The sequence below is a fragment of the Mobula birostris genome, chromosome 2 (assembly GCF_030028105.1).
Source record: "Mobula birostris isolate sMobBir1 chromosome 2, sMobBir1.hap1, whole genome shotgun sequence".
NCBI lineage: Eukaryota > Metazoa > Chordata > Chondrichthyes > Myliobatiformes > Myliobatidae > Mobula > Mobula birostris.
The window spans coordinates 60,475,201-60,501,747 of NC_092371.1; the positions used below are offsets into that span (position 1 = coordinate 60,475,201).

Consider the following 26,547-nt stretch of genomic DNA (forward strand, 5'->3'; position numbering starts at 1 on the left):
TGTACCACAAGAAATATTATTCTGACATGAGCAGTTATGTTTTTAATCACGAAGTAAACCTTAAGCAAATGGGAGAAGTGAAAAGGCCATTTCATGTTTCATAGACATTAGTTATGTGCCTTTTGAAGCAGAAAATAGATTATATATTTTGTGTTGAGTGGTAAGTAAAATTGAGGTGGTTTGGTTTCCACAAAGGTTCTCATATCCTTGTATGAAGCTTATTCTGCTAAGATTTCAGTGGTTTTAATTATTTTAACCAATTTATTTTGCAAAACAAAAACATTGTGAATCTCAGCCTTAGACACAATTTATTGCATCAGCAATGCAATTTAGGTTCTAGAATGAACCTAAAACAAACTTTGGTCACTTGACTTATGCTCAAGCTCTATCCAGGTTCTATCTAGATGCTACTCGGATTTTATTCCTAAGGTATTCATAACATTGGTACATGGATGGGAAAGGTCAAGAGGGATATGGTCCGAGAGCAGGCAAATGGGACTAACTCAGGTAGTAGTTTGGTCAGCATGGATGAGTTTAGACCAAAGGGCCTGTTTCCAGGCTGTATAACACTATGACTCTCCAGCAGAAAATGACTTCCCTCAGGAATTCTGTTTATTTTTTTTGAGTGTATGGAGCAAAAATAAGTTAGATGGGGCAGACAAATAATCCGTGAATGATGCTATTTGTTTCTTTATTATAGCCCTGGATTCTGAAATTCTCAAGAAGTCAGGAAGCAGGTAGCACAACTGCGGGAGGAATTTTTAACCAGCTGCCTGAGAGTCTCTGTACTGCCAGAGTCTATTTATTTTGCTTAGGGGTCATTAATATCCTAAAGAAGCCTTCAGCCAAATACTTAGTAAGTACAATTGAATACCAAACACTCTCCAAATGACATCTCCATCAAGGACAGTGCAAATGTTAAATGGTCATTAATAAAACTGGCAGCACAGCCGATCAATGATTAAACATCCAGCAAACCATGATAGCCAAGGGAGACGGCCAGCTGTTTTAACAGAGAACCAGCTGGTTTGACAGAAAACAATTTATCTGTCATACTAAGTTGACTTAAAACATATTTGGCAAAGTACATAATAATGCAATTCTGTTTTCATCTTAATTTAACAGCCAGATTTTAATCAATTTAAATATTAAACTATACCTTTGAACTAAAGACAATCAGTGTGTGTGTGTGTGTGTGTGTGTGTGTGTGTGTGTGTGTGTTAGAGATAGAGAGATATAGATACAATACAAATATACATGTTGGGGCAAAATAAGATCCATGTTGACAGTAGAGATTTCAAATTACACTGTCTGCTATTTTTGGTACTCAGTTTGACTCACATAGTGGGGACCAGCCAATAAAACTATTTGCTTGAACTTTCCTCTTCTTATGATCTTTAATCCTATGTAAATCTCGCCATTGCACCTTGGCACTATTGCAATATTATCAGTTTGGGCAGAAGTGTAAAAGTTAAGCTTTACTTAATTGTAGTCCTGAGCAGATCTCATTATTTCTCGTAGGATGAATGTGTAATGTTTCCACACAACATTACTTTTGCTGCAGTTTTGGCAGATGTGTTAATCCTTTAGCATAAATGAATTATATTTTCTATTAACATAACAATAGTGTGTCATTATTAGAGTGTTGTACAATTTTTCATTAATATAGTCTATTGTCAATCTGGCTAATTTCTTTGTTCATACTGGTGTGCAATATAATGCCATACACCATCATGTTTGATGATTTAACTTGAGAGGCAACCATTCATTAGAATTAGGAAATGACTGTAATCCACCCATCTCAATTCATAAAATATACATCATGGTAAGATGAACCATCAACCTATAGCCTGATTAAAGTTATTATAGTAACAGACTTTTCTATCTACATCAGGAAAACCTAGAAATCAGAAGTTGTTGGAAATGCATACTGGCCATAAAAGTTGAAAAGGAACAACTCCGAGTTCCGAGTATGGACCCAAGATGTAAATGTTCTTTGCCTGATTTCAGTAAGCTGTTGGACTGCCATTTATTTCCTCAATTTTCATTTCAGATTTCTAGTATTTACATTCTTCTTTTTATTTTTAAAAGACAGAATTATAGAATCCACAAGGTAACATTGAAATGATTTGGATACTAGTGAAGAAATTTCAGTTTGTATATGTCTAATGGTGTTCTAACACATCTCAAAATACATTTTCTACTGGACTCACTGTAAGGTAAATAAAACAAATAATTTGTATACAGCAAATTACCACAAAGAATAAGTGACCAGCTAATCTATTTTTGTCATTGTTAGTTTAAGGGAGAACATTGGTTGGAAAATCTTTTCCTAACTTTGATGTTTGCAATAGGATCTAAGCAGATGGGGTATTGGTTTAATGGATAATCCAAAAGATTCATTTTCAATTTTATTCCTGCTGTTATTAATTTAGATTATGCTTTCAAATCCAGGAATAGCCTTAAATCTACAGCCAGCTGATTCAGGAGTGAGACAGCCGTAATTCCTTCCTTCTTCCCCTTCCCACAGACCCTGAAGCCAAGTTAATATTTATAAGGATAACAGCATAATCTGCTACATGTCTGCTACACCATTAAAAAAAAAGTTTATCTCCAGTCTGGACTTACATTTTTACCCCTATAGGAAATACATGCAAGTGTTCATTAGGCTATTAAATTGAGTTTGCCTCAGTCTTCAACGAAATCCTCCTTCACATTTACCAGTAGTCCTGAAAATGAAAATGATAAAGATAGGAAACAGAGCCCTAGTGAGTTTAAAGGGAGCATGGAAGCCAGCTGCCAAAACACAATTTCTCAACTATAACAGACTATTTGCCCTTTTCTGCTACTCCCACAATCAGAACCAAAGAAAAGCTACCTGTTATAGGATCCCTGTATGGTTTCACCTCTTATTCAGGATTGTAGAAGGTAAACAGACCACAGCATTGACTCAAGTGAAACCAACTGACTGAGCCCATTAGTAGTTCATTCCTGGGACCCTGTTTATCAAAGGACTCATTTTAATTGGACCATCGGTTAATTGGGCCAGCTGCTTATTTGGAACAATTCTTAAAGAACTAAAACAAATTGAGAAAATAGCTGGTCTCTCTTCATTTATTTTGGACAGTGAATCATTTAATGGGGAGAAGAGCCTTTTGCCAAACAGTTTCTAACTAGAGGCAATTGTGGGCATTTGTGTGGCCGTTAGACTATACGCAGTGCTTAAAGCGAACAGTTTTAAATAAGGTCAGTTGCGTGTGTTTCTGTTCAAAAATCAGTAATATTTGTCACTGATTATTGTTGAGAAGTGAGCATTAAGGCAATTTTGAACTGTATTGCTCACTGCGGTTTCAAACATTCAGGCTTGGAGGTGCCAGAAATGGGCAGGAGTGAAAATGAAGTGAATTCACCTCTTCAAAAAGTTAAGAACTAGGAAGATTTTGAAGGTATTGATAACTATCCTGAATGTTACAATGAAAAGGAAGATTTGGAAGATGTAATTGTTGAAAGCATTGTATAAAGGCAGTCCATTATCTGCACTTGGTCTTTGCACTGATTTTGTTTATAGTCAATCAAAAGAACACAGCATCGTACACTGAATTCCTCCATCGATAACTATTAAGGAACTAATACACAGTTTTATAGTGCAGTAGTGGTATTGGTAGTGTTCTAATTTGATCAGTATTTCATTTAAGTACATAAATTGTTACTTAGTTAAATGGTAGTTTGTCTTTTTATACCATTTTATACTATTTCCATGAAACTTTGCTTAATTGGGACAGCTGCTAAACTGGCCCAAAATGTATTGGTCCTGATGTGTCCCAATTAACTGGAGTCCATTGTATTTGATTTCTACCTTAGTTTGGGATTTACTTCCTGTTTTGATATAGGGAGGTTAAAATAAATGGAGAAAATGTGACCCAAATTCTAAACATTTGCTTTGGTCTTTGCTTTATCAAATCACTTCAAATTCCACTGAAGCCTGGGTTTCGAAACTGATTAGGATATTCCCTTACAAATGCAAAAACAGGTTAGATTTGGTCAAGATTTAGAAAAATGGCATGTCTTATCAATGGACATATCAATCCTGCCTCTTCTAGGTGTAGATGAGAAATGTTTCTTTGAACTTATTTTTATCAGTATATATATCTTGCATTTCTTCACTATTTGGTGTCCTCAATGGCTTTTCATTTTAAGCCATGGAGAAAATTAACATATTTGATCAACAGATAAAATCTGCTCTGTTACCCAGAACCACGGTGAGTCAAATAGTTGGGTTGCTTTTCTAGCAAAATACACCTGGGAAATGATTGAATAAATTGCACAAGATTGCGTCTGTTTGCATTCCTGCGTTTGTGGACAGCTTAGCCAAAGCAATATCTAAATCACTTTTAAGTGTACAGTTGGCCACTAAACTGGAAATCTAAATCATTAATTGAGTCTCAATGCCTACCTCTTTTCCCATTTGTTAGGCATGAATAATATCACTGAAATATATTGTCTGTTTCTTAAGGTCCTGTTGTATAAGTTGAACAGCAATTTCTCTTTGACAAAACCTACCGTTTTTTAACTATTAGCATGACTCCCAGCATGATGATAATAAACATTAAAATTCCTGCAATAACTCCAGCCATTTTCACTGTGTTATCAACTTGCTTTTCTGGCTCCACTGTATTGGAGTTCTGTGTTGAAGCACCTGAAATGAGAAACATCACAGAATTAATAAGACCTTTGAACTGAATATGACTTCATGGGATTTTCAAATAAAAAGAGCTAAAGTAGACAAGTGTGTATTTCTTAAAATTAAAAAAAAGTTGATTTCAGTAAAGTATATAATATTCCTAATGGACTTGAAATGTTGGAGGCTAGGGGGATATTTTCCTAGTCTAAAGACTTGTCAAATGGTGGTCTCAGACTTGACAAAGGGTCTAACACCTAGCAATAAAGGAGATATTTTTAATCTCTTAAAAGGTTGTGAATTTTTGTACTTCTATTTTACAGAGAGCTGTGGATGTGTCTGTTGTTTAAAATATTGAAAGCAAGAAATATATAAATCTCTGGACACCAAGGGAATCAAAGAATATGGAGACAGTGTGAGGAGATGAAGTGAGGCAAAATATCAGCATGCTCTTCTCTGATGTCTCCACAGATGCAAACGTGAAAGGACTATTCCTGTTTCTTTATGTTTTTATATTCATATTTTATCAGGCTTTATTTTGTTTTTATTTATTCATTTCATAAAGGTGTTTATAACAACACTGGATAACAGTGCTTTAAATAATCTAAGCAAATAGCAAAGAGATGAATAGCAAGGGTATTCTATGAAATAGATCTTTCCAAAAACAAAGATGAACTGAAATAAAAAAAAAACAAAAACATGAGGAATCTGTAGTTTTTACCTTTGGTGCAATAGCTTGTTCGATCTTTAGGTTTCAAGGGACTTTAATGTTAAACAGTTGGTGTGATAATAAAATGACTGTTGTTGTTCAAAATTATTTCCTAGTTCATAAATTTGATTTGGTTCACGCAAGTGGTATTGAGATATAGCACGAGTGACAAAAATTGATAAAGGAGCTTTGTTAAGTTTCAGTGAAGTTCTTACTGTTGATGGATCAGTGTAGAAAGATAGCGTTTTTTTAGAGTTACAGGATGGTACCGGTCCTTTCCAGTCCAAAGAGCCCGTGCCACCCAATTACACCCACATGACTAATTAACCTACTAACCCAGACATCTTTAGAATGCGGGAAGAAACTGGAGTTCCATATAAGAATAATTTTAAACTGCTTAATAACATATTTGATCCACATTTTCTGATAGTTGGCAAATTGAAATCATAATTTGTACCCAGGGTATCCTGGGATTTTGGGTGGCACCTTGCTTCAGCAGGATTCATCTTGACACAGAATCATCCTTCAGATTTTCCTCAGGCAGGTCATGGGAGAGTCATCGACCCACATGTACATTTTGTTGAGACAGGTAGGAGTTAGAAGGTATTCCTGAAACACCATAAAAATTCTGTTCTTTATAATGTTGAAAAGCATTAGGAATTTACATACTATTTGAGAACTGGCATGAGTTTTACTTTGATGCCTTCAGAAGGTCCTGAATGTTTATCTGAATAAGGTAGTTAATCTAATAAAAGCCACGGGTTAAAAAGAAAATGTTCAACAGAATAGCATTGTGAACTTTGCTTTATAATGATCAGATAGGATTAGTAAAGTCAATGAAACAGGAATTGCAGGTGGCAATGGCTCACCTCTTCTTCGTCTTTAATCCAGGGCAAGAATGAGCACAGATTCATTTATACTGGAGCTTTATTGTAACAATATGTATTCTCATACAATTACTAACAAACAAAAATAAAATTGTTTGACTAACTGACTCAGATTTGGGGCAATGCATTGCAATCAGTAATTAGTAATAATTAATAATATTCCAAATTAGTAATATAATGAAGGAAGACTTTCTAGGGTGATGTTGTTAATTTGAAACACCTAGTTTATTTGTGAGGTGGATTGTAAACTCATTCACAGTAATTTCTCGGTCATTATCTGACTCCTAATTTTGTTTATAAAGTTAATGATGGCCCTAAAAGACTGAGGAACAATACTCAGGAAATGGCAGGAAAGGTTAGTCTGTACAGTTCCTGAAAATACTTGGGAGCCGTTGAGCAGAGAGATTCTTCCCTTATAATAAACAACTCATTTAAATTCTCTACCCTCATTTTTTTCCCCCAAAATCAGTATCACTGGAAAATATATACTGTCATACATATTTACACTTTATAACTATTCCCATACAACTCATCATAAAATATATTTATTGATAACTACATAAGACATACACACTTATAACACACATTAAAATACATAGACATTCATATTTATTATAATGCATAATTTTTTATTTGCAAAATATAGATAAATCTAATTGTTTTATATGCATATCCAAATTTACATAAAACTGTCATGAGAAACTCAGATTTGCTTTCTTTTTTATTTCAACACAAACCCATGCATTATGGTAATTAAGAAAAGTTGTTGCAGGATTTTCGGACTGCCTTCGTGGGCAAGAATTGTGTGGTATTGATCCATATATATCAGAAACAACCCCTATTTCCACTGGATTAACTGTTTCAAGCTGCTGCAGTAATGGGAGGACTGGGGAGAATGGGCACTTATTTGTGGGTGTTAGGAATGGATTGGGAGTGTGGCAGCAGAAGCAAAGAGAGAGCAGGAAATGGAGGTGGAGCAAGAGTTATTGGGCTGGTGATAGGGGTGTAATAATTTCTCTGAGCAAGGAAAGAGCGAACAGATATAGTTCCAATTGCTAATTACAATTCAGCAACTCATGCTGTAATATAGGTTGGCAGATGCATATATACTGTATATTAGTAAGTTCAAGATTGAGGTTGACTATCATCATTACTATATTCAAGCTCTCAAATTTCACAACAGGTGCACAGCTGTTGAAAAGAAGAACATTTGGCCAAAGACCATTAAACCAAGCTCAGGCACTTTTAGGAGAGTAGAGTTGGCAAGGAATGAGAGGAAGAAAAGTGACCTTTTCCAAGCATCTGAATTTAGGTTGTTTAATAACGGAGCTGTTATTAGTTAATCTGAAAAATAACTTTAACGTAGTAAAACAGAAAACGTTTCATGATCACTTTCAGATAATTAGTTGTAAAACATTAATTTTAATGGGATAGAATATGTCAATTAAACGATTCACATTATTAAGTAAGTTGTAAGAATGAGTGAGATGATAACATAATAACTGCTCTTTGAAAGTCTTCATGTGAAGTGTTTGGTTATGATTCTGTAACAGTAATCGACTTGTATTTGTTTACATTTGGTACAGAATGCTGCAGGAGTTGGTGATCTTGCTTCTCTTCTTAGAGTCATAGAAACATTTATTTATTTATTGTATTTATTGAGATACAGCGTGGAATAGGCCCTTTCGACCCTTTGAGGCATGCTGCCCAGCAATCCTCCAATTTAACGCTAGCCTAATCACGGGGCAATTTACAATGACCAATTAACCTACCAACCAGTACGCTTTTGGGCTGGGAGAGAAAACCAGAATGCCCGGAGAAAACCCACAAGCAAACGGGCAGAATATGCAAACACCTTACAAGCAGCAGTGGGAATTGAACTCAGGTTATCTGTACTGTAAATCATTGTGCTAACTACTATGCTACCGCATAAAGAAAGAAACAGGCCTATTGTTCCACCCTATCACCATCCTTACACTAATCCCTCCCACACCCATTTTATTTTCTCTACATTCACAGCAACTCCTGTCCAGATTCTTTAAGCTCATTAACATGTTCAGGACAATTTACAACTGACCTACCAACACGCACATCTTTGGGATGTTGGTGAAAACTGGAACATCCACAGGAAGCTCATGTGGCCACAGAGAGAACACGTGAACTCCACACAGACAGCACTGGAGGTCAGGATTGAATTTGAGCAGCTCAGCATAGTAGGAATTGTGGTTTGGGAGATGCTGCCAAGCTAAACTTGGGAAGTAATAATGGTGCATTTTGCATGTGTAGCCACAGCATGCAATGCCGATCAAATCGTTCTAGCTGATGTCAAGCATGGGTTCCCAACCTGGGGTCCATGGACCCCTTGGTTAATGGTAGGGGCCTATGGCACAAAAAAGGTTGGCAACCCCTGGTGTCAAGCAATATTGTTGGATTGCTACTCACCCAGGCAAGGGGAAACTATTCCAACATATTCTTGTAATTTGCAGGTGACAGAGCCACAGAGTGAGTCGCATGTGACAGAATACCCAGAATCTGACTTGTAGTTTATGTGGCCAGTCCAATTTAATTTCTGACCAATGGTGACTACCAGAATGCTGAATTGGAGAGTGTGGGGAGAATATTAGCAAGAGTAACACCATAGAATGTCAAGAGGAAGACACACAAAATGCTGAAGGAACTCAGTAGGCCAGGCAGCATCTATGGAAATGAGTACAGTTGACGTTTCAGGCCGAAACTCTTTGGCAGGACTAGAGAGAAAAAGCTGAGGAGTAGATTTAAAAGATGAGGGGAGGGGAGAGAGAAACACAAGATGATAGGTGAAACCTGGAGGGGGAGGGATAAAATAAAGAGCTGGGAAGTTCCTCCCCCTCCAGTTTTCACCTATCGTCTTGTGTTTCTCTCTCCCCTACCCCCTTCTTTTAGATCTACTTCTCAGCTTTTTTTCTCCAGTCCTTTCAAAGGGTTTTGGCCTGAAACATCAACTATACTCTTCCATAGATGCTGCCTGGCTTGCTGAGTTCCTGTAGCATTTCAGATTTCCAGCAGCTACAGATTTTCTCTTGTTTATGAATGTCAAGAGGAAGTGGTTAGATCTTCTTTCAGACCATTGCATGGCACTAAGGTGGAATGAGTATTCCTTTCCACTTGTCAGTCTGTGCCTGAATATTGTCTTGGTTGTGTGTAGATGCAGATCACATCACTTTCTGAAGAGTGGCAAATGGAAAGCAAAGTTGTGCAATAATCAGTGAGCATTCCCACACTCAACCTTGGTATACAAGGATGATTGTTCGTGAGGTAATTGAAGTGATTGGACCTTTGACAGAGCACTGGAGCTGGGACAATTGATGAGCTACCTTGAATGTAAAGCTGTTACTGAGGCTCAAGTATGTAAGTACATGTTGTAGTTATTTGTTAACAGGTGGTCTGAAACTCCTCTACAAGATGCTTTCCAGTTTTATATATTGCCACTTCCTAATACATTAAATGGAGAACTACTGCAAATTTCTTTGTGTTCTTTCTCGAGCTACCTATAATTGCCATCTCAGAAACTTAACTCTCTCAATTTACCTCTCCAACATGAAAGCTCGATAACTTTTAGTCTTTCAGCTTAGAAATTACTTCACACAATCTATATACTATTAAAACTCTCATGCTCTGTCTGTCTGTTCGTCTGTTTGTGACCTCCAATTAGCGCAAACGGCGCATTACAGCGGCACTTTTTTTTAGCTAAATCGAATTAAAATGCACTAACTTACAGAAAGCAGGCAATGTTCGGGGTTAGATATTCATATAAAATTGCTCATTCGCCAAAAATCAGCAGGCTGCCTTTCACCCGAAACCCGATCGGTCATCATGGAAATTGGGTCGCCACAGCCCGATGCATGCACACGGTCAGCCTCAGCAGCTTGGAGGCTTTGGTGTTACTGCTTCCTATCTTCTATCAAGCATTAGGGTAAAAATATATGGATAGCCCAATTATGCTGCGTGGAAAGAGAAGGGGGACATTATGGTCAAGAGGTGATGCCAAACATTGTTGGGAAGTGGCAAGGAGAGGGAGAGAACAACAATTGGATGAGGCCAGGGCCGCATGACTCCAGGATCAAAGAGTCAGGACAAAAAAGATGAGAGAAGACTAGACAGAGGAGGACAGGCATGCACGTCTCCAAAATGACAACAATAGGCACAGGCGGAGGAGAGAACAAGAATCCGATCAGGGCAGGACCGCACAACTCCAGGATCAGGGAGATAGAACAAATGGTAGAAGAGATGAAGAGATGAAGGATGAAAGGGCTGCGCATCTCCAGAATGACAAAAACAGGCAGAGAAGGAGGAGAAAGGAAGAGACAGAGGAGAAAAGGAAAGATCTACTCGAGAATATGCGGCATAGAGTAATTATTGCGAGAGTTGCTGAAGACGACAATAGCCGCTTTCAATGACGATACCTCGACAGAGAAAGAGCAAGGCAAAATGCACCACTTCCATGCCATCACATTTCTGCTGATGTTGGTTCGATGACGAGAGTACGCCCTCACTGTTGTGCCTGGAGAAACCGCACATTTCTGCTGTATGAAGGGAAAGGTCAGGCTAGGCAATTTGCGGCCTCTACCTAATGAACTCCTCAATTTGTACAGCAATGATGAACTTATTGCAAATGTTCAGGAAGAACATCAGACAATACAATTGCCTCTTCCAAATGACATCCATTGGTGCCAAAGAAGTCATTCCAACTAGGAATCGATGGAATCCTTCCGTGATTATTCAAGGCCAAATCCATCATTACATCGGACATTTAATTCCAGACCCGACCCAGCAAGCCCGATTCCTTCAAATTTACTTCATGGATATTTAATGTTCATTCTGGTCACATATTTGTCTTGCTATGTGTCTTTCTTCTTTAATAAGCTGAGTTTTTCTTCTTTAATTTCCAAATCAAAGAGATAGCATTAGCATTCAGGAAAATTTAATGTTCATTCTGGTCACATCAGACTGCACAACCCTTGTCTCAAAGGGTGCCCCAACCTGTCACCCCGTTGTCTAGTTCCAACTAAAACTGATCCATAGCATTGAAATTTGGTTTCAGTTAGATTTGAGCAATTCTTTGCATTTTCTTGTTTTCAATATATATTTTTTAGGGAGTTGTTACTTTCCTGACCACCTTTCTTAATTCATGTAAAACTCCCCCAAATACAGCACCAGTGGTGCAAAATGTAGAATTAATCTCCAGTAAGACTTTAATTTCACTCATTCGAGTTGATAGTTCTTATTTACTGATCAAGGACCTAGGTTTTACTCACTCTGTTTCTCCTGAATCCTTGCTATTTAAAGGGCCAACATTACATCTCCTGTCATTGCACAAATCTCTGAATGACTGCAAATTCAATCACAGCTTCACATATGCTCCTGGACTGCTTTGTCTATGAAGGCCATTGTTATGATCATTCTCCGTTCCCTAATCTTAGGTCACTCCAAGTTGCTGCTGATTTTTGCCACATGTCATACTTCATTGCTGCATTATGGAAGTCACTCAAACTTCACACTCCAGTCAAAGCTTCATCTACTTTTCCTTCACCCATATGGTAACATGCAGGATGAATATAGGCGCTTCCCTGCATTGCAGTCTACCCAATAGACTTTACTCATGTCCCTTCAAAGATCTCCCTGAAGTAATCCTACCAAGAGCGCCTGGTTCTATCCTTTACACCCATCCTTCAGGCATTGATCTTCCAGAACTTTTCCCAATCCCAATTGTTATCTGAAAGCATTTTCATAATCCACTTAATGCAGCACCTCATCATTCAGTAGAAGCACTTCCATACAATTAAAAGCATGGAGATCGTAGTGAGGCATTTCCCTTTATTGGATGGTCAAATCCACTACCCAACTTCTCTATTCAGGTTATTACTTCCTTTTGCTGGCAGTTCTTTAAGGACCATAGGTTAGGCTGCGTGGTATCAAAGACTGACAATTACATAAAGAAAACTATCATTAAGTGCATTCGGAGCTGTGACAGATATAGTTTTGGACTGTTAGGGAGTCAAAGATCATGGAATTTGGTACAACGTGGAGCTGAGAGTAAAGACCACATTAGCCACATTTTTATAACTGACAGACCCTCCAGCTCCTATTTTGTGTCCAAACAAACAATCCACCCTTATTGCACAGATAACTTAGCAGGACAAATCTAGCCCTGAAAGTGAATTGTTTAGACCCGAGTGGGTGCGATGTCAAAGCAAACTAGTCTTGAAGTGACCTTCAAATAGGTCTTGACTCCCTTATTTTCATGTTTATAACTTCTAATGTTTGTTTCAGCTGGGTATCCTGGTTGCTTGTTTCATGCCTTGCTGGGTGATAATTTTCAAAGATAATTTTCACATTTAATTCTTATTCACCAAATATGAGGCTTTGCACTCTTGATGTGACTCTCTCTAATTCAGCGAGACTAAGGTGGATTAGGTGACAATATTGCAGAGTGCCTGCAGTCTGTCTGCAAGGGCCTCCTTAACTTCCAGCTGCTTGTCATGTTGACAACTATTCCCACTACCACACTAACCTGTCTGTCCTTGGCCTTCTCTATATAGTCCTGATGAGGCCAAATGCAACACTTCATATTCTACCTGGGTAGTCCACAACTCTTGGTATGAACACTGAATTTTCCAATTTTAGGTAACCTACACTGCATGCTCTCAGTCCTACCAGTGCATTAAATATATCTCCCACTTTGCACACTTTACCATTCAATTCCCCCAATCCCCAATTTACTTAGGTTTGTTGCCCTCCCCCAGCTGGATCTTTCTTGGTCTATTCTTCCTCTCCTCTCTGTTTAGTTTCATCCACATCCACCCATCATTCTCTCCATTATCTGGTTCAACTTAGTCTCTGTCTCTATATTCCCTCTCCTCTCCCTCACCTCGTTCCTTAGTCCATTGTTCTCCACCTCACCTGGTTCCACCCATCAGCTACCAGCCTCCCTCCCACTCCCTTATATTGGGTACCTTCCCTTTGTGCTCTCAGTGTTGATGCAGTGCCTCAGCCTGAAATGTCAACCATACCCTTGCCCCTACAGATGTTGCTTGATCTACGTATTCTTCCAGCAGTTTGCGTTTTGCTCCAGATTCCTGTACCTGCAGTCACAGAGCAACACAGCATGGATACAGACCCTTTGGCTCAATAAGTCCATGCTGACCACCATACGCACACAGCGAAACCAAATTTCCTGTGCTCAAGCCATATCCCCTCTTCTCAAATTATACTACTGTGCAGTCTCCAATTCAAATTTAATAATGGCCAATGTAGTATTAGATCAGCATGCCACATTGTCTGATCTCTTGGCATGGTGACATTTTGAGAAAAAGTGCAGCAAATGTCACAAACCTTAAGTTGTCAGAGAGAAAACGAGCCTGTGATATTTCACAGCCCCCTAACACATACACATGTCAATGGGATGACTATGAGCATCAGGATAATTAATCACACCAAAATTCCTTTCATGGATTATGGATTCCCTGTTTTACAACCCTTAGGAGTATGAATATACTTAAAGCACACATGTAGGGATTGAATTTTTTTGTTTTTTTTTAATTTGTGATTCAATTCATTAGTGGTTTTTTAAAAATTTTCTTGCGTTGGGCAAAGTTGATGATCAGAAAACACTGGCAAAAGGGTGCATTAACTTTTTGATCTGGATAAACAGAACTTTGAGAATTTTTCCAGGTAATGTTACTTGTGAGAGGGAAGAGCATTATGCACAATTTTTGAGGTAGTGTCATCATTGTACGTAAACAGAATACTTCCAGCAGACAATACCATTTATCTCAGAACTTCTCTCAAGGACAATGGCCATTTTATTCATTATGTATCAACCATGAAATGAATGACATATCATTTTCATAAGCCAGTGACAAATGAAATGACACTTCTGCAATGTAGCAGACCGTGCTGCAGGGTATCAATTATGAAAAGGTTCACTTGTGCCCGACTTCACATTCTCTCCCTCTTCATGATTTAGGTTCATTTTAATTAAAGTTTCCTTTATTGCCATCAAAACTGCTTCTGAAGTTGAGACTGGTTTCATTAATGTGTGGTATGCTTTGTAGGTGCTCTGACTTGCTACTTTGATAACAATCAAAGAAATTATAAATATGCAGCATTTGTAGCAGTTCAGGATTTTTCTTAATTACTTCTACAGACGGCCCTTCATTTTTGAAACATGGAAAAATAGAAGAAGAAACATAGAAAAATAGAAAACCTACAGCACAATACAGGCCATTCAGCCCACAAAGCTGTGCCGAACATGTACTTTCCTTAGAAGTTACCTAAGGTTATCCATAGCCCTCTTTTTTTTCTAAGCTCCATGTAACTATCCAGGTGTCTCTTAAAAGACCTTATCGTATCCGCCTCCACCACTGTCGCTGGCAGCCCATTCCACGCACTCACCATTCTCTGCGTAAAAAACTTACCCCTGACATCTCCTCTATACCTGCTTCCAAGCACCTTAAAACAGAGCCCTCTCGTGTTAGCCATTTCAGCCCTCTGGAAAAGCCTCTGACTATCCACACGATCAATGCCTCTCATCATCTTGTACACCTTTATCAAGTCACCTCTCATCCTCTGTTGCTTTAAGGAGAAAAAGTCGAGTTCACTCAACCTATTCTCATAAGGCATGCTCCCCAATCTAGGCAACATCCTTGTAGATCTCTTCTGCACCCTTTCTATGGTTTCTACAGCCTTCCTGTAGTGAGGCGACCAGAACTGAGCACAGTACTCCAAGTGGGGTCTGACCAGGGTCCAATATAGCTGCAACATTACCTCTCAGCTCTTAAACTCAATCCCACAATTGATGAAGGCCAATGCACCGTATGCCTTCTTAACCACAGAGTCAACCTGCGCAGCAGCTTTGAGTGTCCTATGGACTCAGACCCCAAGATCCCTCCGATCCTCCACACTGCCAAGAGTCTTACCATTAATACTACATTCTGCCCTCATATTTGACCTAACAAAATGAACCACCTCACACTTACTGAGTTAGTCCTGACGAAGGGTCTCGGCCTGAAACGTTGACTGCACCTCTTCCTAGAGATGCTGCCTGGCCTGCTGCATTCACCAGCAACTTTGATGTGTGTTGCTTGAATTTCCAGCATCTGCAGAATTCCCGTTGTTTGTTGTGGGTGTTGGATCTGCTACTTTTCAGATTATATGTTAATGATCTGGATGATGTAAATGAATGCTTTGTGGCCAGGTTTGTGCATGATACAAAAGTAGGTGGAGGGACAGGCAGTGTTGAGGAATTAGTGAGTTTGTGGAACAACTTAGGTGGATTAGGAGAATGGGCAAAGATGTGGTAGATGGAATGCATGGTAGGAAAGTGTATGGCCAAACACTTAGTAGAAGGAATAGAGGCATAGATTATTTTCTAAATGGGGAGTGAATTCAGAAATAGGGAGTCTGAGTGCAGAATCTCTTAAAGGTTAACTTGCAGGTTGAATTGGTATTAAGAAAGGCAAATGCAATGTTAGTGTTCATTTTGGGAGAACTAGGATATAAAAGCAAACATGTATGCCAAAGCTTTATAAGGCATTGGTCAGACCATGTTTAGAATACTGTGAGCATTCTTGGGCCTCATTTCTAAGAAAGGATGTGCTGGCATTGGAGAGGGTCTAGAGGAGGTTCATGAGAATAATTGTGCAAATGAAAGGGTTAATGCATGAAGGGTGCTTGAGGGCTCTGGGCCTGTACTCACTAGAGTTGAGAAGATTGGGGCAGGGGGATCTTATTGAAATTTATGAGTATTGAAATGTTTAGATAGAGATCACTAGGAGAGGATATCTTCAGTAGTGGGAGAGTTTAGGATCTGACAGCACAGCATCAGAAGAGAAGGATGTCCCATTAGAACAGAAATAAAAAGGAATTTCTGAAGTGAGAGGGTGATGAATCTGGAATGATTGCTACTGATGGCTGTGGAGGTCACGTCATTGGGTATATGTAAAGCAGAGGTTGATAGGTACATAATTAACAAGGGTGTTAAAGGTTATGGGAAACAGGCAGGAGAACGGAATTGAGAGGGAAAATAAATCAGCCATGATTGAATGGCAGAGCAGACTCGATGGGCCACATGACCTAATTCTGCTTCTATGTCTTATGGTCTTATTGTAAGATTGTAAAATGTATGTCATTGAGTTGACAGTTAGTAAAATATTCATCCTAAATGATACTTCCATTGACTCAAAGATCTCCTCAGTGACTACTGTAGTAAAGTAGATCAATAGCTCATCTGTTGCCATTTTGTTGCCAATTGAGCACCCAGACATATAAAAATTGTACCCAAAGAAGGTCAACACCACCAGAGTGATTCTTCAACTTAAATGGCTTAGCTTATGTTCAGAACAAAAGCATTGAAGCACTACCCGCCAAAATTTCATGAATTCATTGCTGGGGTGTACACAGCTTTTGAAGGCTACTCACAAACCTCTGGAACCTCCACAATTTATTGACTTCCAATAAAATTGATTAAGGCAACCCCATACTGAAGTAATCTTGAAAACATTGAGTGATCAAAAAGGGATTTGCTTAATGTGCTAATATTACAGGTTGTTTTTAAGAGATGATTCTACATTGAATTCTGGGAAGATCTTGTTAAGAGTATTAACCTTAAAATAATTTCCATTCACTGTTATCAGTTTGAAAATAGGATTTTCAGCAAATGTTGAAATGTTTCCACTCAGCCATATTAATTTTTTTTTGTGTATGGAAGTGGAGTCAGGTGCAGTAAAGAAGACGACAGAATTCTCACACGAAATGATCCATGCTTTATCAACTAACCCACAGTTCTCCATGTACTGAGAAATCAACAAGACCTCATTTACATTCTGAAGATAAAATAGAATATATTGATTGCAGATTACTCAGGAAATATACAAAGAAGTTCTTAAATTTCCCCTCCTCCTCTGTACTGGAGATATTAGACTTGTTACAGGATAACGATTACCATTATTTTATTTTCATTTTTGAGATCTGAGCATTACAAGCAAGGCCAACATTTATTTCCTATCCCTAAGGCTGTTTCCACTATATAGTCAGCATTTGTAAATTAACCTCATTATTCCCTAATGGTTGGAATACCTATAAGACTCTTTTGCTTTAACATTGCAATGGAATGCAAGCCTGTAGATGTTCATCATCACAAAATTAGCTTTAATACAGAATGTTTGGTAAAGAATATCTGCCCATGAGGGACAGCACAACTAGTCTTCATCCATTAGAAATACCATAAGGCAATAAGACAAATGAGTAGAATTAGGCCATTCAGCCAATCACCATTCTGCCATTCCACCATTGCTGATTTATTATCCCTCTCAACCCCATTATTCTGCCTTCTCTCTGTAAACTTTATTACCCTTACTAATCAAGAACCTACCACCTCTGCTTTAAATACACCCAATGACTTGGCCTCTACAGCAGTCTGTGGCAATAAATTCCCTGGCTAAAGAAATTACTCCTCACCTCTGTTGTAAATGTAAATAACTCTGTTCTGTGGCTGTGCACTCTAGTCCGAGACACCCCTACTAAAGGAAACATTCTCTCCACATCCATTTTAGCTTGGCCTTTCACAATTCGATAGGCTTCGATGAGATCCCCCCTCATTCTTCTAAACTCCAGCAAGTAGAGGCCTAGGGCCATGAAACACTTCTCGTATGTTAACCGTTTCATTCACAAAATCATTCTGGAGCTCCTTTGGACCCTCTCCAATGCCACCGCATCTTTTACATAGCTGTACAGCACAATACAGGCCCTTCAGCACACAATACTGTGCTGAACATGTAATTACCTTAGAAATTATCTAGGGTTAGATTATGAAGACACGCAGTCCTCTTTTATTGTCATTTGGTAATGCATGCATTAAGAAATGGTATAATATTTTCTCTGGTGTGATATCACAAAACACAGGACAGACCAAGTCTGAAAAAACTAACAAAACCACATAATTATAACATATAGTTACAACAGTGCAACAATACCATAACTTGATGAAGAACAGTCCATGGCACAGTAAAAAGTTCAAAGTCTTTCAAATATCCCACATCTCACGCAGAAGGGAGAAGGAAGGTTACCCATAGCCCTCTATTTTTCTAAGCTCCATGTACCTACCCAGGAGTCTCTTAAAAGACCCTATTGTATCCGCCTCCACTGGCAGCCCAATCCACGCACTCACCACTCTCTGTGTAAAAAACCTACCCCTGACATCTCCTCTGTACCTATTTCCAAGCACCTTAAAACTGTGCCCTCTCGTGTTAGCCATTTCAGCCCTAGGAAAAAGCCTATAACTATCCACACGATCAATGCCTCTCATCATCTTATACACCCCTTTCAGGTCACCTCTCATCCGCCGATGCTCCAAGGAGGAAAGGCCAAGTTCACTCAACCTATTCTCGTAAGGCATTCTCCCCAGTCCAGGCAACATCCTTGTAAATCTGCTCCTCACCCCTATAGTTCTCACATCCTTTCTGTAGTGAGGTGACCAGAACTGAGCACAGTACTCCAAGTGGACTCTGACCAGGGTCCTATAAAGCTGCAACATTACCTCTCAGATCTTGAACTCGATCCCATGGTTGATTAAGGCCAATGCACCGTATGCCTGCTTAACAACACAGTCAACCCGCGCAGCAGATTTGAGTGTCTAATAGTCACGGACCCCAAGATCCCTCTGATCCTCCACGCTGTCAAGAGTCTTATTATTAATACTATATTTTGGTATCATATTTGACCTATCAAAATGAACCACCTCACACTTATCTGGGATGAACTCCATCTGCCACTTTTCAGCCCAGTTTTGTATCCTATTCATGTCCCATGTAACCTCTGACAGCCCTCCACACTATCCACAACACCTCCAACCTTTGTGTCATCAGCAAATTTACTAACCTATCCCTCTACTTCTTCATTTAGGTCATTTATAAAAATCACAGAGAGAAGGGGTCCAAGAACAGATCCCTGAGGCACACCACTGGTCATCAATCTCCATGTAGAATATGACCCATCTACAACTACTTTTTGCCTTCTGTGGGCCAGGCAATTCTGGATTAACAAAGCAAGTTCCCCTTGGATCCCATGCCTCCTTACTATCTCAATAAGCCTTGCTTGGGGTACCTTATCAAATACCTTGCTGAAATCCATATACACTACATCTACTGCTCTACCTTCATCAATATGTTTAGTCACATCCTTAAAAAAATTCAGTCAGGCTCGTAAGGCACGACCTGCCTTTCACAAAGCCATGCTGACTATTCCTAATCATATTATACCTCTTCAAATGTTCATAAATCCTGCCTCTCAGGATCTTCTCCATCAACCTGCCAACCACTGAAGTAAGACTCAATGGTCTATACTTCCCTGGGCTATCTCTACTCCCTTTTTTGAATAAGGGAACAACATCTGCAACCCTTCAATCCTCCGGCATCTCTCCCGTCCCCAATGATGATGAACAGATCATTGCCAGAGACTCAGCAATCTCCTCCCTCACCTCTCACAGTAGCCTGCGGTATATCTCGTCCAGTCCCAGTGATTTATCCAACTTGATGCTTTCCAGAATCTCCAGCACATACTCTTTCTTAATGTCTATATGCTTAAGCTTTTCAGTCTGCTGTAAGTCATCCCTACCATCGCCAAGGTTGTTTTCCATAGTGAATACTGAAGAAAAGTATTCATTAAGTACCTCTGCTATGTCCTCTAGTTCCATACACAATTTTCCACTGTCACACTTGACTGACCCTATTCTCTCATGTCTTATCCCCTTGCTTTTCACATATTTGTAGAATGTCTTGGGATTTTCCTTAATCCTGCCCGCCAAGGCCTTCTTATGGCCTTTTCTGTCTTTCCTAATTTCATTCTTAAGCTTCTTCCTGCTAGCCTTATAATTTTCTAGATCTCTATCATCAGGTAGGTTTTTGAACCTTTGGTAAGCTTTTCTTTTCTTCTTAACTAGAATTTCAACAGACTTTGTATACCATGGTTCCTATACCCTACCATCCTATCCCTGTCTCATTGGAACATACCTATGCAGAATGCCACTCAAACATCCCCTGAACATTTGTCAAAATTCTGGCATACATTTCCCTGAGAACACCTGTTCCCAATTTATGCTTCCAAGTTCCCGCCTGAGAGCTTCATATTTCCCCTTACTCCAGTTAAATGCTTTCCTAACTTGTCTGTTCCTATCCCTTTCCAATGCTATGGTAAAGGAGATAGTCTTACTTCAGTGGTTGGTAAGTTGATGGAGAAGATCCTAAGAGGCAGGATTTATGAACATTTGGAGAGGTATAATATGATTAGGAGTAGTCAGCATGGCTTTGTCAAAGGCAAGTTATGCCTTACGAGCCTGATTGAATTTTTTGAGGATGTGACTAAACACATTGATGAAGGAAGAGCAGTAGATGTAGTGTATATGGATTTCAGCAAGGCATTTGATAAGGTACCCCATACAAGGCTTATTGAGAAAATATGGAGGCATGGGATCCAAGGGGACATTGCTTTGTCAATCAGGAACTGGCTTGCTCACAGAAGGCAAAGAGTGGTTGTACATGGGTCATATTCTGCATGGAGGTCGGTGACCAGTGACGTGCCTCAAGGATTTGTTCTGGGACCCTTACTCTTTGTGATTTTTATAAATGACCTGGATGAGGAAGTGGAGGGATGGGTTAGTAAGTTTGCTGATGACACAAAGGTTGGGGGTGTTGTGGATAGTGTGGAGGGCTGTCAGAGGTTACAGTGGGACATTGATAGGATGCAAAACTGTGCTGAGAAGTGGCAGATGTTCAACCCAGATAAGTGTGAGGTGGTTCATTTTGGTAGGTAAATATTATGGCAGAATATAGTATTAATGATAAAAGTCTTGGCAGTGTGGAGGATCAGAGGGATCTTGGGGTCCGAGTCCATGGGACGCTGAAAGCAGCTGCGCAGGTTGACTCTCTGGTTAAGAAGGCATACGGTGTATTGGCCTTAATCAACCGTGGGATTGAGTTTAAGGTCTGAGAGGTAATGTTGCAGCTATATAGGACCCTGGTCAGACCCCACTTGGAGTACTGTGCTCAGATCTAGTCGCCTCACTACAGGAAGGATGTGGAAACCATAGAAAGGGTGCAGAGGAGATTTACAAGGATGTTGCCTAGATTGGGGAGCATGCCTTATGAGAATAGGTTGAGTGAACTCGACCTTTTCTCCTTGGAGTAATGGAGGATGAGAGGTGACCTGATAGAGGTATACAAGATGATGAGAGGCATTGATTGTGTGGATAGTCAGAGGCTTTTTCCCAGGGCTGAAATGGCTGCCACAAGAGGGCACAGTTTTAAGGTGCTTGGGAGTAGGTACAGAGGAGATGTCAGGGAGAAGTTTTTTACGCAGAGAGTGGTGAGTGTGTGGAATGGTCTGCCGGCAACGGTGATGGAGGCGGATACGATAGGGTCATTTAAAAGACTTTTGGATAGGTACATGAAGCTTAGAAAAATAGAGGGCTATGGGTAACCCCAGTAATTTCTAAGGTAGGGATATGTTCAGCACAACTTTGTGGGCCGAAGGGCCTGTATTGTGCTGTAGGTTTGCTATGTTTCTATGTTTCTAGAATTGTGATCACTATCTCTAAAATTCTCTCCCACTGAGAGACCTGACACCTGACCAGGTTCATTTTCCAATACCAGATCAAGTACAGCCTCTCCTCTTATAGGCTTATCTATGTATTTTGTCAAAGAACCTTCCTGAACACATGTAGCAAACTCCACCCCATCTTAATCTTTCACTCTAGGGAGATGCCAATCAATATTGGGGAAATTAAAATCTCCCACCATGACAACCTTGTTATTATTGCATCTTTTCACAATCTGTCTCCCTAGCTGCTCCTCAATGTCCCTGTTACTAGTGGGTGGTCTATAAAAATCACCCAGTTGAGTTATTGACCCCTACTTGTTCCTAACTTCCACCCACAGAGACACAGTCGACAATCTTTCCATGACATCCTCCTTTTCTGCAGCTGTGACACTATCCCTGATCGACAGTGCCACATCACCACCTCTTTTGCCTCCCTCCCTGTCCTTTCTGAAACATCTAAAGCCTGGCACTTGAAGTAGTCACTTCTGCCCCTGAGCCATCCAAGTCTCTGTAATGGCCACAACACCATAGCTCCAAGTACTGATCCACACTCTAAGCTCATCTGCTTTGTTCATGATACTCCTTGCATTAAAATACACACATTTCAGTCCATCAGTCTGAGTACATTCCTTCTCTATCAGCCGCCTATCCTCCCTCTCTCACAGTTTAAAAACTTTCTCGATTTGTGAGGCATCCATCCGTTCCTCCGTCTCTCCAGTTCAGTTCCAAACCCCCACCAATTCTAGTTTAAACTCTCCCCAATAGCCTCAGCAAACCTCCCTGCTAGGATATTTATCCCCCTCTGATTCAAGTGAACGGGTCCTTTTCAGAATGGCAGACAGTGACCAGTGGGGTACTGCAAGGCTCAGTGCTGGGACCGCAGCTATTTACAATATACATTAATGATTTAGATGAAGGGATTAAAAGTAACATTAGCAAATTTGCAGATGACACAAAGTTGGGTGGCAGCATGAAATGTGAGGAGGATGTTATGAGAATGCAGGGTGACTTGGACAGATTGGGTGAGTGGGCAGATGCATGGCAGATGCAGTTTAATGTGGATAACTGTGAGGTTATCCACTTTGGTGGCAAAAACAGGAAGGCAGATTACTACCTGAATGGTGTCAAGTTAGGAAAAGGGGAAGTACAATGAGATCTAGGTGCCCTTGTTCATCAGTCGCAGAAGGTAAGCATGCAGGTACAGCAGGCAGTGAAGAAAGCTAATGGCATGCTGGCCTTCATAACAAGGGGAATTGAGTATAGGAGCAAAGAGGTCCTTCTGCAGTTGTACAGGGCTCTGGTGAGACAACACCTGGAATATTGTATACAGTTTTGGTCTTCAAATTTGGGGAAGGACATTCTAGCTATTGAGGGAGTGCAGTGTAGGTTCACGAGGTTAATTCGGGGATGGTGGGACTGTCATATGTTGGAAGATTGGTGCGACTGGGGTTGTATACACTGGAATTTAGAAGGATAAGAGGGGATCTGATTGAAACATATAAGATTATTAAGGGATTGGACACGCTAGAGGCAAGAAACATGTTCCCGATGTTGGGGGAGTCCAGAGCCAGAGGCCACAGTTTAAGAATAAGGGGTAGACAATTTAGAACGGAGTTGAGGAAGAACTTTTTCACCCAAAGGACTGTGGTTCTGTGGAATGCTCTGCTTCAGAAGGCAGTGGAGGCCAATTCTCTGGATTCTTTCAAAAAAGAGTTAGATAGAGCTCTTAAAGATATCGGAGTGAAGGGATATGGGGAGAAGGCAGGAAAAGGGTACTGATTGTGGATGATCAGCCATGATCACAGTGAATGGCTCGAAGGGCTGAATGGCCTACTCCTGCACCTATTGTCTATTGTCTATTGTCTATGAAGTGCAACCCATCCTTTTTGTACAGGTCATTCCTGCCCCCGAAGAGGTCCCAATGATCCAGAAATCTGCACCCCTGCCCCCTGCTCCAATCTCTCAACCATGCATTTATCCTCCACCTCACTCTATTCCTATACTCACCATCACGTGGCACAGGCAGTAATCCCAAGATTACTACCTTTAGATAAGTGGCTTGAAACTGTTCACAGTACTTAAAAAAAGTGCAGTCTGACCAGTGCCTTATAGAGCCTCAGCAATACATTGTTGCTTTAATATCTTAACCATCTTGAAATGAATGCCAATATTGCAACACACATAAAAGTTGCTGGTGAACACAGCGAGCCAGGCAGCATCTCTAGGAAGAGGTACAGTCAATGTTTCGGGCCGAGACCCTTCGTCAGGACCAATATTGCATTTGCCTTCCTCACCACCAACTCAACTTGTAAATTAATCTTTAGGGTATCTAGCACAAGGACTCAAAAGTCCTACTGCACCTTAGATTTTTGAATTTTCATTTAGAAAATAGTCTCTGCTTTATTTCTCCTATCAAAGTGCACGCCCATACGCTTCCCAACACAGTATTCCACCCCTTTGCCTATTCTCCTAATCTGTCCTGCATCCTCTAGGTTTCCACAACACTACCTGGTCCTCCACCTATCTTCGTATTGTCCGTAAACTTGGCCACAAAGCCATCAATTCCATCATCCAAATCACTGACATATGTAGAAAGCATCGGTCCCAACACAGATCCCCTTGGAACACCACTACTCACCGGCAGCCAACCAGAAAAGACTCCCTTTATTCCCACTTTTTGCCTCCTGCCAATCGGCCACTGCCTTATCCATGCTTGCATCTTTCCTGTAATACCATGGGCTCTTAACTTGTTAAGCCGCCTCATCTATGGCACCTTGTCCAAAGCCTTCTGAAAACCAAAGTACACAACATCAACTGATTCTCCTTTGTCTATCCTACTTGTTACTTCATCAAAGAATTCCATCAGATTTCTCAGGCAAGATTTTCCCTTAAGCTGACCATGCTGACTTTGACCTAATTTATCATATGACTCCAACTACCCCAAAACCACATCCTTAACAATTGCTAATGTCTTTCCAACCACTGTGGTCACACTAACTGGTCTATAATTTTCTTTCTTCTGTCTCTCTCCCTTCTTGAAGAATGGAGTGACATATGCAATTTTCCAGTTCTCTGGAACCATGGTAGAATCCATTGATTCTTGAAAGATCATTACTAATGCCTCCACAATTTCTTCAGCCACATTTTTTTAGGACCCTGAGATGTAGGCCATCTGGTCCAGGTGAGTTATGTACTCTTAGCCCTTTCAGTTTCCCAAGCATCTTCTCAATAATAATGGCAACTTCACTCACTTCTGCCCCCTGACTCTCTCGAACTTCCGGCATACTGCTAGTGTCTTCCATAGTGAAGACTGATGCAAATTTCTTATTTAGTTTCTCCATCATTTCCTTATCCCCAATTACTATGTCTCCAGCATTATTTCCCAACGGTTCAATCTACTCTCGCCTCTCTATTACTCTTTATATACCTGAAGAAACTTTTGGTGTCCTCTTTATGGTCATATTCTATCTTTTCCCTCTCTATGACTTTTTTAGTTGCTTTCTGTTGGTTTTTAAAAGCTTCCAAATCCTCTAACTTCCCACTGATTTTTGCTTTATTATATACCCTCTCTTTGGCTTTTATGTTGGCTTCGATTTCCTTTGTCAGCCATGGTCTGTCATCCTGTCTTTAGAATACTTCTTCTCTGGGATCTATTCTGCAGCTTCCAAACTGCTTCCAGAAACTTCAGCCACTGCGGCTCTGTCGTTATCCCTGCAGTGCTCTTTTCCAATCAATTCTGGCCACCTTCTCTCTCATGCGTCTGTAATTTCCTTTGCTCCACTGTAATATTGATACATCTGACTTTAGCTTCTCGTTTCCAAATTACAGGGTGAATTCTATCATTTTATGATCATGTCCCCCTTAGGAATATTTTACTTTAAGCTCTCTAATTAATTCTGATTCATTACGTAACACCCGGTCTGGAATAGCTGATCCCTGAGTGGGCTCAACCACGAACTGCTCTAAAAGACCATCTGGTAGGCACTCTAGAAATACTCCCTCCTGGAATCTGGCACCAACCTGATTTTCCCTATCTACCTGCATATTGAAATCCCCCATGACTGTTGTAACATTGTACTTTAGGCATGCATTTTCTGTCTCCTGTTGTAATTTGTGTCTACTATTGTTTGGGAATCTATTTCCAACTTCCATCAGAGTCTTTTTACTCTTGCAGGTCCTTAGCTCTATCCTCAATGATTGAACACCTTTTGATCCCATGTCATCTCTTCCTAATTATTTGACTTCATTTCTTAACAACAGAGCAACGCCGCCTACTCTGCCTTCCTGTCTGTCCTTTCAATGCAATGTGTATCCTTGGACATTAAGCTCCCAGCTATAACCTGCTTTCAGCCATGATTCAGTGATGCCTACATCACACCTGCCAATCTGCAATTGTGCTACAAGTTCATCTACCTTGTTTCGTGTACTGTGCACATTCAAATAGAACACCTTCAGTGCTGTATTCACCCTTTTTGATTTTCCTACATATGCCATTGATATCAGTATGTACTATGACAACCGGCTGCTTACTCTTCCCCTTTTAGAATGCCATGGACCTGATCTGAGACGCTTTGGACCCTTACACCAGGATGAGAATATACCATCCAAGTGTCTCTTTCACAGACACAGAATCTCCTGCCAGC

At 40.1% G+C, this 26,547-nt stretch overlaps 1 protein-coding gene across 3 annotated transcripts in view; it reads right to left on the minus strand.

Annotated features, from left to right (window-relative positions):
• LOC140187024 (receptor-type tyrosine-protein phosphatase T) overlaps nucleotides 1–26,547 on the minus strand; it is a 1,622,799-nt gene that overhangs the window by 199,396 nt on the left and 1,396,856 nt on the right. For all 3 annotated transcript variants that reach the window (XM_072241892.1, XM_072241901.1, XM_072241888.1), the window contains exon 14: nucleotides 4,561–4,696. In XM_072241892.1, the coding sequence (XP_072097993.1) occupies nucleotides 4,561–4,696 (136 nt within the window). The remainder of the gene's footprint in view (nucleotides 1–4,560; nucleotides 4,697–26,547) is intronic.